Source organism: Mus pahari, chromosome 13 (genome assembly GCF_900095145.1).
Source record: "Mus pahari chromosome 13, PAHARI_EIJ_v1.1, whole genome shotgun sequence".
Lineage (NCBI taxonomy): Eukaryota > Metazoa > Chordata > Mammalia > Rodentia > Muridae > Mus > Mus pahari.
This window is the reverse complement of record NC_034602.1, coordinates 13,114,125-13,127,944: the sequence shown is the minus strand read 5'-3', so window position 1 is coordinate 13,127,944 and position 13,820 is coordinate 13,114,125. Positions and strand designations below refer to the sequence as shown.

Here is a 13,820-nt window from a genome sequence, read left to right as displayed (position 1 = left end):
TCCCAGGACTCAGGAGGCAGAGGCAGGCAGATCTCTGAGTTTGGTCTACAGAGTGAGTTCCAGGACAGCCAGGGCTACACAGAGAAACCCTGTCTCAACTCCCCCCTCCCCAAATCTGTAATTGATTATCATCCACAAGAATACCCCCAAGTAATTCAGTGGTGATTAAATGAAACTTAGTAACTTTAAAAGTTAATGTTAAATGAGCAATTGTTGGAACTGTCAACTGCATAGATGTTGATGATGAATACTGAAGATATAGTGTTATGTCATCTTAGATGAACGTTAAATTTGAGGGACCCATGAGATGACTCAGCTGGGTAAGGTGTTTATCACTAAGCCTGAAGACCAGATTTCCATTGCTGCGACTCAAATTATAGATCTGCTTTGTGCTGAAACAGCTTAAAAGTATTTTATTCTATCAGTGTAGCTGTGTTATGTGGTGTATTACAGTGTGACAACAGAACATTTTGTATACTAACCTCTGCAAACTGCACAGCAAAGTAGAAGCAAATCATCGCCACTTTAAGAACTTTATGGATCGCAGGATGATTGCTCAAAGTGACTTCACTGGCATGTAATATTTCATGTTTGCTACAATTGAGTGATATTTTTGTACTGTTTGTTCCTGTTACACAATTTGAATGTGATTTATGTATACTAAAAATTATCATTTAAAGGACTAGGGGCTGCAGATGGCACAGTGGTTAACAGGGCTTTCTGCTTTTTCTGAGATGGAGGTTCAGTCCCCTGCACCCATTTCAGTCAGCTCATGGACCCCTGTAACTTTAGCTCCAGGGGATCCAGTGTGCTCCATTACCTTTGTAGGGCATGTTCACATGCACTTGCAGGCATACACACACAGATTTAAAAAATAAACAAAAAACTTAAGTTAGGAATGGTGGCACAGCTTGTAACAAGAAGAGGAGAAGGAGGAGGAAGAAGAAAAACAATAAACAACATCATACATACATACATACATATTAAAAATAAAAACCTTGTCAGTATTTTAGGGCTTCTATTGTGGCAGGGAAACACCATAACCAAAAAGGAAGTTGGGAAGGAAGGGGTTCGTTGGCTTACTCTTCCACATTTCTGATCTTGCCTAAGGAAGTGAGGGCAGGGACTCAAACAGGACAGGAACCTTAAGGCAGGAGCTGATGCAGAGGCCGTGGAAAGGTACTACTGGCTTGCTCACCATGGCTTGCTCAACCTGCTTTCTCATTACGGCCTAGGACCAGCAGCTCAGGAGTGGCACCATGCATAATGGGCTGGGCCCTCCCCGTCAATCACTAAGAATATGCCTTGCAGGACTGCCTACAACCTGACCTTATGGGGCATTTTGTGTGTGTGTGTGTGTGTGTGTGTGTGTGTGTGTGGTTTTTTTCGAGACAGGGTTTCTCTGTGTAGCCCTGGCTGTCCTGGAACTCACTCTGTAGTCCAGGCTGGCCTTGAACTCAGAAATCCGCCTGCCTCTGCCTCCCAAGTGCTGGGATTAAAGGCGAGAGCCACCACGCCCTGCCAGAGGCAGATACTTACACCCAACCATTGGACTGAGGTCAGAGACCCCTATGGTTGGATTAGAGGAAGGGTTGAAGGAGCTGAAGGGGAGGGCGACCCCACAGGAAGACCAGCAGTCTCAACTAACCTGGACCCCAGGGAGCTCCCAGAGGCTGAGCCAACAACCAGTCAGCATGCATGGGCTGGGCCAAGTGCCACCCTTCCCCAGCCTCCCGGGACCTATATAGCAGAGGTCTGCTTAGTCTGGCTTCAGTTGGAGAAGATGGGTCCAATTCCCCAGGGGCTTGGGGCCCCAGGAATGGGGGATGGTGTGAGGAACTGGGTGGGGCAAAGGCTGGAATGCAAATAAATAGTTAATTAAAAAAAATAAATGTGTCAAAAAAAAAAAAAAAGAAAGAAAGAAAGAAAAGAAAAAGAAAAAAGAAAAAAAGAAAAAACGAAGACCACGGCATTTAGCTCCGGAATGGACAGAGGCGGGGCAAGCCTCGGGACTGAAGTGCGCACGCGCAAGGCCGGGAGCGACGCACGCGCGGCAGGCAGGAGCCGTGTCATGGCGTCATCATCGTGCGACCTTTTTCCCGGAGACAGGCGTCCACGGTATTGAGGTACTGTGCAGAACCGAGTTCGGGTGCTTGTCGTGCTCCCGTCACAGTCTCTTTTCCCGCACCCCGGGATCACGTCCACACTGTGGCCGGCTGGGAGGAGCCGAGCGGGACTTGTCGCTTCCAGCGTCGTCCCTGCCAGTGGCGGCTCCCCGGGCTCTGCTTTGCTTTGGCCTTTAGTTTCTCTGTCAATACCGTCTTCCTCCTTTCGCTTCCATTGTTAACGTTGCCTTTCAGGGGTTGAAAAGCGACAAGTAAAACACCCAACGCCACCGGCTTCTAGCTGATTCCAGATCTAAACGGAGACCAAATGGAAGGTGGAAAGAGTGACTTTCCGTACAGCCCTTCCTGTTCCGCCCAAGGTCGGAATGCTTGCCGTGGCAGTGTTAGCCCCTTTGAAATAAACGTTTCCTTAATTTTCCTTTTCCAAGACACAGTTTCTCTGTGTAGTCCTGGCTGTCCTGGAACTCGAGCTGTAGAACAGGCTGGCCTCGAATTCAGAGATCTGCCTCTCTCTCTTGTTAAAGGCGTGGGACAACGTGCGGGGCCGGCAGCTTTCTGCTGTAGCGGATTGTATAAAGAGGGATTTTTCTTTGTAATCTGGGAAAAATTCTTCGTGGCTCAAATTTCTGTTGGAAGATAGCTTTAGTGACTTAAAATGTGTTGACTACAATTTAGTTTTGGCTCGGAAAAGGTGTATTTGCCCTGGTGAGATGTTTGTGGTGTGGTTATTAACCTGTTTGGACTAAGTAGACAGAACTATCAACGTTAGTTTGTACTTATAAATGACATCAAACCTTATTGAACTTTAGAAAACTACTTCTGGATGGTGGGATTGATAGACTGAATAGTTTTGTTACAAGGTAAGATGACAGTGTGAACAGTTTTTGTTGTTTTCAAGTAATAGAAATGAAATTCCCAAGTCAGAGATGTTGTAGATGCTTTCTAGTACCTATAGGGATGCAGTTTTCTCTTGTTTTTAACTTTGAAAAATTCTGTGAGTAAACATTAGCTCTTGTTTCCAAGCGTTTGACTCTTCATGTATGGCTCTGAATAGTCTACAGTGGATTACCTCTTTGTTATTTCCACTTTCTTAAATAATAACTAATATTATGAACTAGTACTTTGAGCATTCTACTAATGGAGTACAGCTTTAAGAGTTTTATTGATATTTATTTTGTCTGCATCAAAATGTTATGTATTATTATTACTTTAGAGGTAATTGTAAAAACAAGCCCCACATTTTTGAGAAGATAAGTTTTGCTGCTTCCTGTCTTTCATTTTGAAAAGGTGTTGAGATAAGCATCAAATAGAAGTTGATTCCAGTGTGGCTCCAGTCTTAATCAGGTTCTTGTAATTTATGTACTTTAGAATGTTTCTATTTATTTACGTGTTTATGCTCATGCCTCTATCGGTGTATTTGCCACATGTATGTGGGTGCCAACAGAGGTCAGTGGATCCGGTGGAGCTGGAGTTACAGATGGTTGTGAGTGGCCCAATGTGGCTGCTGAAACCAAACTTGGGTTCTCTGGAAGATGAACAAGTGCTCTTAACTGCTGAGCCATCTCTCTAGCCTTGTAATTTATATAATTTTTATTGCTAGACTTTTGTATATGTATTTTTTGTATGTTTATGTGTGGTTTTATGCAAGTGTGCTCATGTGAGTGTATGTGCATCTGTGATGTGCTTTTAGAGGTTAGTACACTTTAGAAAAGGAAGCTTAATATGTTCTCAGATTTTACTGAAGATTACAGGTAACATCAGAATCATTGTTTGGCCAAGACAGTAGTATTGAGAACTTATATATAAATTTCATTATTGTTTTCTAAGGTAATGCTGTGTAAAACATAATTATAGGAATAGAATTATGGTGCAGAACCTGTAAATTTGTCTCTTGTTCTAAAAATCAATTAAGTATATGTTGGATTTTCTCTCACTAATATGGTAACTGTGTGGAACTCTAATTGCTATAGAGAGGAAAACAGCTTATTTATGTGTGTGTGTGTGTGTGTGTGTATGTGTGTGTGTATGTGTGTGTGTGTATGTGTGTGTGTTTGTGTGTGTTTTGTGTTTGTGTATACACATTATGGAATATATATATTTCTCCTGGATTCATGTAGTGACTTTGTAATTTATGTAATTCCAAACTGGGACATAATGTTAAGATTCTCCAAACTCAAAAATTGGCTAGTAGGCACAAAAGAAGGTTGGATTTGTGGCAGCAGCTTTGAACTAGCTGGTGGAGGTGTGGCCACACAGGAGCTTAGTTAGAAGAGGCAATGAGGGTGAGGAAGAATATACCTTTATTTTGCTAGAAAATTCAACTCAGGGAAAAGAAGACATTTTGGCTCTTTGAGTGGCAGAACTTGATGAGACAGAAGAAGAAAGACAAAGACAAGGCCGAGATGCTGGAGGCTATGGGGATGAACAAGAAGAGTGAGGAGGAGAGGAGACGCTGCCTGGACAAGCACACACAGGCATAGGCGGCCTTCAAAAAGATGCAGCCAAAGCAGCAAATGGAAAGAATCTTGGAGAAGGCATCAAAAACCCACAAACAGAGAGTGGAGGACTTCAGCTGACACCTAGACACACTCACTGAGGACTATGATATTCCCAAACTCAGCTGGACTAAGTAACCTGTCCCTGGTCCAAAAGGCAGAAGGCCAGGCTGACTGTTGCTTCCCTCCATGTTTTCTAGAATGTTCTACACCTGGCTGGTGCATCTGCTGAGACCAGGCTTTCTGAAGCTTGATTAAAGGCAGGGTGTCCTTTGACTGGGTTTTGGTTTTGGGGTAGTTCCCTTTTTTGTTTGGACAGCAACATTGTAGACTGACATGCTGAGGTCATTTCTGGGTGAAGGCCATAGAAGAATGGTTGCCTTTCTACCCCCCATTGTGGCATCTGACTTCACTTATACCACAATGCCAGGACAGGAAGCTCCTGACTGTGACCACCACAGATGTTCCCACAGTACTGCTCCATTTTGGGCCACCTAGACATCAGCTTGCATCTGCACCACCACCTAAAGCAACAGCAGGACACAGGTCTCCAGCACATATCCTGTCCCACAGTCCACCCAGTGGACTGCTATGGCAGATGTTGCTAATCTCAGTTCTCAGTGATGGCACTTGGGTTTCTAAGCATGTGGCATATGATATGAGCCTGGTTGGCATTCCAGGTCTAATAACACCAAATGCCAGACGTGGCCAAGACAAAGTGCCAACAGACGTGGTGTAGTGCAGATGTTGCAGAGCTGTGGCATCTGAGGGTCTAGGTGGACCTCTTGAAGAGTTTCTTCACACACTGTTGAGAGATGCAGCTTCTGTTGCCATGGATACTAAAAGAATGACAAATTGATGGAGCTGACATAAATGCATAGAATATAGGGAATACCAGTCGTGGAGTGTGAATGCTGTCTCTACAGACTGTCCATCAAAGTGATACCTTTCCATTCTGCCCATGTCCCTGAACAATGAATGCACAGTGCAAAACCAGTTTAGCGTGGGAAAAATTAGATGCTTTTGTCCTTTAAAGGTGCATATGTGTATATATACATGTTGGTGTAATGTTGGTGTATTATATATATAAAACGTTCGTTGTATGCATGCACGTGTACATGTGCACATGTGTAGAGGACAACCTGAAGGATTGACTCCTTCTACCATGAGGATCCTGGGGATTGGATCTAACTCAGGCTGTGAAACTTGGCTGCAAGTGACTTTACCCATTGAGCTATGTCACAGTACAGATGACACATTTATTCCACCTGTGCTCACATCTGAGAGAGGTGGTGTGTGCATACCTTGTCTCATGTGTTTAGGAATATTTTGGATTTGGGAATTTTTCCAGATTTGGCGAACACGATGATTTTTGTAATATGTAATGAGATGTTGCAGTGACTGTCACAAGTTTGTATACATTTGATTTCTGTTTGATTTGCCCTGTGCACATAGCCTGTGTACATTTTATATTAATTTTTTGTCTTTGAACATAGTATACAAAATACTCAATTTTTTGAAGAATTTTGTGCATAAAAAAAAGAAAAGTCATTATAGTGATTTACTAAGTTGTAAAAAGTTTCCTATGAAAGCTCTCTAAGAAAAGGGGAAAACAGAATGAATGAAAAAGGGGGAATAAGAGAAAATTCTTCTTCACAACCTTCTCCTTGTCCTCAGTACTGTTCCATCTGTCAGAATACATGATCACATGGTAAAAGTTCATCACAAGTTCACACTTAAAATTCAAATCATAAATTGAAATAGAAGTTTACAACAGAGAATGTTTACATGCATATCCATTAGGAGTAATTATCAGGCTAAACTCATCGCCTGTCACAGATCCACAGGTTCACTGACAGTTAAAAAGCATAATTTTTAGTGAAGTTTTTGTATAGATAAACCCAGTCAATATTCTATTTCTTGTCCTAGTACCTATAATAGTTCCTTTTTTATGAAAAAAAAAAGAAAAATTATGTTTCTGAGAAGTAAATTTACTGGTTTTGAAGTGGAACATCAAATTCAGAAAAGTGCTTAATTAAATCAAACTGCTAATGGTGAAGAGGGTCTGTGGGTGGCCACCTCTGCTTGTATCTGATGCTGTTTGACACATGAAAAATGGAATCTTGTTCTTGTGGTTTCTTTGGTGAAGTTGAGTAGTTTTATGTTTATTGGTTACTTGGATTCTTTTGAAAATGGCTGGCTTCTGTGTTTTGGGGAGTTATGTGTAGTTTCTGTTTGTTAAATTGATTCAAAGAGACTCTGTTTTCCTTTGTGTGGTAGATATACTCTATTTGGACTTAGACCTGATCTATGTGTTTTCACATGGATACATTTTAAAGAATCAGATAAACATGGAGGAGATTATATTTTGAGGCTAGAAATATAGCTTAGAGGTAGGGCACAACTTAGCATTCATGAGGCCCTTGGTTCAGTTCCCAAGCAGCTACCCTGCCCCCCAACCCCCAGTGAATTTAGAGTAATTTAAAGAAGGTCATTTGTAATATAATCAAAATTTCAGCCTTTGTTGACTATGTTAGATTTATGAGTGTTTGGTCAGCAGTTGTGCAGGACACTACAGGATACTACACGGACGGAATCCACCCTAAGACTCAATGTGTGACTTAACCTCTTCTACCTCTGTTATAATGCTCTGTATAAGTCCTTCTTCTGTTACTTATGAAGAATACTTTTTTACTGTAGGTTTATGCTATTAGATGACTTCATCACTGTGTCCTTCAGTATAGATCCTTAAATGACATTATATAGCTATGATTTCATACACAACAGAGTTATCCATAATTTTGATAATGAATGTTACAGATAACTAGACCAACTAGATTATTTTATGAATAAAAAATTTGAAGCCCTCGGAGAAATAGGATGATTTATCCAAGGTAACAGAGTTAGTGTTCAAGCAACACTGAAAGCTCAAGTATATGCTTCCATTAACAGCCCCAACTCCCGTCATTCAGCTATTTTTAAAACGCTTGGGACTATAAATTCATTTATGAGCTTGAACTTGAAAAGTAATTTTAGTGTTAGTTGATAAAGATTTTTTATATCTAGGATTTCTGTTTTTTTTTTTTTTAAGTTTAATACAAGGATGGTTAGAACAATATCTAAGTTTTAAAAAGCTAAATAAAATTAAAAATTTTTAGAGAAACTCACTTTTGAGTTCTTCAGTAGACATTATAGGATGTATTTATCAGACTTTCATTTAAAAAAAAATCTTTGCTTTCAACAGAATGCTTTAAAAAAGTACCCCCCCCCCCATTTATTTTATTTCTGAGATTGTGTCTCCTGGAGCAGAGACTGGCCTTGAACTTGACTATAGCTAAGGGCCCCTAGATCTGAGCCTCTAGCTCCACTTCCCATGTTCATGTACCTTTGAATCCAGTTGCCCATGGATTTAGCTTATTGATATGTGGTGTTGTGATTATGTTGTCAGAGCTGTGAATGTCTCCAGGGCTTGCTGTGTGGCTGGTGTGGAGTCTTCCCTCTATGCACTTCAGGAAGGGAGGCTGGGGGGTTGCTCCCCTGGACTTGCTTGCTAAGATTCACTGACTCACCTTACTTAAAAGTAAATGGTCTTTTCATTTTCTTTCTAAAGCTTGTCTCCAATATGAATTCTGAGAGGTTTTTTTTTTTCCCCCTCAGTTGGTCACAATGGCAGGTGAAGAAATGAATGAAGATTATCCTGTAGAAATTCATGAGTCTTTAACAGCCCTGGAGAGCTCCCTGGGTGCTGTGGATGACATGCTGAAGACCATGATGTCTGTTTCTAGAAACGAGTTGTTGCAGAAGGTATTTTAAAATCTATAATCTACAGACGGATTTCTTAAGACAGAACATTAGGAAGAAATGGTGATTTAGCACTGACCATGTCTTTCTGCAGGAGTTTAGGTGAAGTATTGGAGTGTATTTAGCTAGAACATCCTACAAAGCTTCTGCATTGGGAACTTGATTTTGAAAAGCAAGGCACACTCACAACATTGTTTTTGACAGATTCTATCTTTGATGTTTTATATATTTTAATGATATTATTGGTTCTGGAAATAGTGCAGTACAAGAACAGTAATTAAATTGTTTCTTCTGTTTTTAGAGTTGCCAAAGCATTTGTTGTGCTTCTTATATTTAAGTGAGTCATATTCAGTGCTTATGTTGAATAATTACTTTTGATATAAAAGTCCAGATTATAAATCTGAAATTGATATAATTTAGATTTTTTTCTTAGATTGTACAAATTTCTTGTTTCATCAGAAATGATATTCAGAAGCATTTTTTTTTTTTTTTAGCAAAAAATAAATCACTTGTTACATTTGGGTGTTTGTATCAATGAGAAAAAGAACCTATGAATCCAAAGAAGAACAGAGAAGGGTATTCAGGAGTATTTAGGTTGTATTTAAAATGTAGTTTCAGATATAAACAAAAAGAATCACTGGTTAAGAAAAGTTTGTACACATTATTTGTAGATCATTTTATTATTGAATTATAGGGAGTGAGGAACCATGCTTTACTGCCTTGAAATAGGAGACAGTTGAACGTGTCATCTGGTCGTTCACAGAGGTTGTGTGTATCTCTCATCGTCTTATCTCTTTCTTCTTTGTCTTACTAGTTGGACCCATTGGAACAAGCAAAGGTGGATTTAGTTTCTGCATACACCTTAAATTCAATGTTTTGGGGTATGTATATTACTTAGTAGTTCATTAGAAAGTATATTATTGTGTCAAAGGTGAGCTATTTTTAAGAATTAGTAGTTGACATAGAATTGTCTTTTATAGTAATCTTATTGGTCATATGTTTCAGAATATAGAATGCCTGTAAGCTACACATAGTTTAGATAATTCGAAGTTGAATTAACTGTGCAACTTTCCTTTTGAATAACTAGGATTTCTTTTATTGTAACACTCTTACTATTATTGTACACCACTTTCTTTCATGTGGTTTTTCTCTTACAGTTTATTTGGCAACTCAAGGAGTTAATCCCAAAGAGCATCCAGTGAAGCAGGAATTGGTAAGATGGCCCGATTCATCCCTATTGATGTGTCTGCGTGTCCCTCTCGGGTTTCAGTCACACAGCCATCGTCATGCTGGCCAGTAGGGATATCAGCACTGGAGCAGAAGGGCAGCTTCTCATAATTAGTTACAACTTTCACATTATTTTTCTTATAAATTCTTTAAATTTTAGTCATCTCCAGGACTACTTAAGGAAAAAAAAAAAAAACTCTTACACAATTCTTAAAAGTGTATTCCAGTTGATTTACTATCAGAGATGGGGAAATTTCTCTCCTACCTTTCAATTTCTCCATTAACTCATTTTCTCAGCAGTAAAGAATTCAGTTCAGCAACAAAGCTAAAAGCTTTTTTGGCACCAGCCATATGTATACTGTCCAGTAATTCTGCACCAATGACAGATTTACAACCTGTAATAAATCTTCTAGGTTTGTCTCTATTCCATTTCGATGTATAAGTACAACATCTAGTACAAATAAGTACAAATAAGATCTAATATCTTGGAGTTTTTGCTGACTTGAGATATTAAATCAAATCATCCAGTTGGAAGGAGAAAAATAAAAATGAAACTTAATAGTTACCTTATTGACTTGGCTTTATGAATAAGAGTTTTAATAAATTTATTCTTTGTGCACATAAAATGTAATATACATGTATATGTGAGACACGTGGAATTATATCTTTGTTTTTAAGTTTTATAGTAGTCAGTAATGTGTGTTAGTTACATTTAGTAAAGCATAGGTAATTTATTTAAAAATAAAATGAGGCATCTTTATTTCAAATGTAAAATATATTTTCTTCTTTTAAAGTTCTTGAGGGAAACATAAATTTAGCTTAAATATAACAGTTATGAAAAAATTTGAAGAGAGGTTGCCTATGCTACCAGCTTTAAGATGTACAGGTTATGTGTCTAGTTCTCCACTAGTGTCCTTTTATAAAATTATTTTCAACATAAAGTTAGAGTACTCAATATTGTGTTTATAAAAGGATAAGACCATTTATCTTCATTCTTCTTCAGAATCTACTTTATGGAGAGCACATTAATTTTCTGGGTATGGATTGGCAAATAAAAAGCATTCTTAAGTGTATTCCCTTTTTTGACCTTGTGACAGACATTATTACTAATTGATTGCAGAATTAGAGGAAATTGATTTGATATTTGTCATGTATCACAAATGGAAAAACAGTCACCTTATTTATTCAGTGGTATTTGAATGCCTACTAAGGACCAGGCACTGTTTTCAAGTGATGCTGCCTCAGAGAAAAAGATACTGCTCTTGGAATAAAGGGAAACACAGTAACCATAATAAGATAAACACTTCACATCTCAACTATGCAGGATGCTAAAAACGCATTTTATGGGGAGAAAAAACAAAACAAAACAAAACAGAGCAGATAGAGTGAGTTGGAGTCTCTGGATAAAGTGTCCAGTCTTAGTGGTGAAGGGAGGAAAGACTGACAGACTAGAAGAGAGGGAGGAACTGCATGCACATGGTAGGCAGGGCAATAGCAGGGCAGGCCCCTGGGGTGGGGCCAGGGTTCAAGTGCTGCCCTTGGTCATCACTTTTACTGGAAAGGGTTTGCAGGAGTGGTTCGGTTTTGGTAATGAAGCAATTGTAAGGTTCTGTATTTTACTGTTTATGTTCACATTTTACTTTAATGAAACTTGTTTGTTCCTGAGCAGTGATCATTTGCTGTATTGTGGTTTTTATCGCCTTTATTTCAGCATTTGATGTATAAGAGTTACTTATTTTGAATAATACTCTCATGAGATTCAAAGCGCTCCAGAAGTCTACTATGTTTCCTTACCTTTAAAGTATGGATATTTTATTAGAAAATTTTACATGTTTTCATTTTGCCTATTCTTAATATGACACTCGACAGTAACATAAAATAGATATAAATAATGCCCCAACCATTTTCTGTTTAGAAAAATGATGGGAGAGGTTAATTTGTTGGCACAAGTGTAGGAGAACTCAGATTTACAATTTATTCTTCTGATACAGAATAGTTAAAATGAGAATTTAGGTTAATGTTGATTAAAACAGTAGTGCCATATATAAGCCAGTTATTGTTTATTGCATAGTGATGTCCTAGTGTGAACTTTTTCTGGAAGAGTTCGAGAGACTTCTAAAATGTTCGGTTGGTTGTCGTTGCTGTTTTTAGACATTGTCATGTCTAAGCTGGCTTCAGACTGGCTGATCTTGAAGTCTTGCCTCTGCTCTCCAAGTGCTGGGATTGCGGGTGCACCCTCATGCCCACTAAAAGAACTTTAAAATAAAACATGTCTTTCTCCCAGACTGTCAGCTCCAGGAAAGCATGGGCATGTTTATTCTGTGCATTTGCACTCTCTAGTTCCATGGACTTAATGGACAATAACGATTCACTGTTGATTGTCTCTGAGAAAGCGCGTGATAAACCTGGGATGCTGAACAGCTCCGGAAATGACTGCCTTTTATTTTTCTTCCTAAGGAAAGAATCAGAGTCTACATGAACAGAGTCAAAGAAATAACAGACAAGAAGAAGGCTGCCAAGCTGGACCGAGGTGCTGCTTCGAGATTTGTCAAAAACGCACTCTGGGAACCCAAAGCAAAAAACACACCAAAAGTGGCTAGTAAAGGGAAAAGTAAGCACTAATGTTTTAGCTTTGATGTACATGTTTTCAGAAAGTACATCCTTTTTATCAGTTTACAGTGTAGTTATGTGACCATGCAGTGTTTCAATGGATTCCTTTTTGAATTCATGTATAAATTTACACATTAAATTTGTGATACTGAATCTTTTTTTTTCTGAGAAAGATTAAGTTGTCTTTGTTGATTTTCATATAAAGCATCATGATGTTTTTAAGATTGTAAGATACTCTATAAGCAATTGTGAAATCCAAATGTTCTTTGTAAACATTTGTAGTGTTTTAAATGAATAATGATATTATGAAGTGTGCTGCTATCTGTAGACTGGAGTTATAAGGACATCTGTTTTCAGTAATGATGAGAAATACAATGACTTAAATACCCACTGTGTTTTCTGTTCAGTTAGTTCAACATGTTTCTGTGATTTTTTTTTTTTTTTTTTGGAGTAATTGCTGTCTTGATATTCAAAGTGCAAAATTGAAACCTTAAGGCTGTACTTTAATTCTTCATGTTCCATTTAAAATAAAATGTTCTCATTAACGCTGACGGTTGTATGTCCTGACTGGCTTTGGCTTGATTCCCTTTTAATAAATACGGTAGCTGTGTAGCTCACGTGCTTCTTGCTGTCCACTGCGTGAGTGAACATGCCCTCCCGATGAGGCAGCTGAGCAGCTCTACCCGGTAGAGAAGGGTTGAGTCATGACTCTCTGTTCTCTTGGTCTCACTGTTAGAATCTTTCTGACTAAGTATTTCCTAAGCCATGTGGATGTTTTGAACCATCTTCTTTATTAAATACTGCCCCTTAGGCACAGGAGGAATCATATTTACATTCTGATTTATTTTTCCAGAGTGTCCGTTATGATGAATTCTACTTATTAATGTCTGAGCTCATATAACCTTGCTTCTCTAGGTCCACATTGTCATGTGTAGGAATGCCAAGGGTAGCTAAGGTTTTGTTTTGTTTTCGTGGTTTTTTTTTTTTCCACTCTTGAGAATTAGAGTTGTAGAAATTGTCTGTGATTAATTTTTCATAACTAACTTTTAATATATGAATTTCTTGATTAGGTAGCAGATAGTGGAACTGGTCTGAAGTTATAATGGACTTTGTAAGGCACACTAGGATCTGATTCATAAATAGTAAGTCAATAGATGCATAAGTCTCAGCTCTGATATCAGATCCTTTGTGATGTGAAAGAGCATTTATGAGCATTTGTAGTTATTTCACTCTGGGCCATTTTAATTCTCTGATAATAGTGAAAGTAACTTCATTAGAGAAATAAGTGCTTTATCAAGATAACTGTAGAGTGCATTTTTAATATTATTCATTGCAAAGAAACTTGGGTCTTGTACTTCTCTTTTTAAATTTCATAAAGAAAAGAACTTTTAATGAAAATTTTCATAGTTGCAGAAAATAATTAACCAAGGTATTTGTGAACACCCAGCCTATGTCCCACTGAATTGTGAACACCCAGCTCTATGTCCCACTGAATTGGATATCCTTAATAATTTCTCTCAGCATGCATTTGTAGAAATTAAAGATTTTAAGCCTGTTTTAT

At 38.5% G+C, this 13,820-nt stretch overlaps 1 protein-coding gene across 2 annotated transcripts; it reads left to right on the top strand.

Moving 5' to 3' along the window:
- The first annotated feature begins 2,048 nt into the window (after positions 1-2,048).
- Positions 2,049-12,813, top strand: C1d (C1D nuclear receptor corepressor). 2 transcript variants are annotated; one of them, XM_021211006.2, is made up of 5 exons: positions 2,049-2,126; positions 8,279-8,425; positions 9,237-9,303; positions 9,580-9,635; positions 12,107-12,813. In XM_021211006.2, exons 2-5 carry the CDS (start codon positions 8,288-8,290, stop codon positions 12,269-12,271), a joined length of 426 nt encoding a protein of 141 aa, XP_021066665.1. In that variant the 5' UTR covers positions 2,049-2,126; positions 8,279-8,287; the 3' UTR covers positions 12,272-12,813. The 2 variants fall into 2 exon arrangements, with proteins under 2 accessions (XP_021066665.1, XP_029401071.1); XM_029545211.1 differs by lacking the exon at positions 2,049-2,126 and adding an exon at positions 2,207-2,485.
- The last annotated feature ends 1,007 nt before the right edge of the window (positions 12,814-13,820 follow it).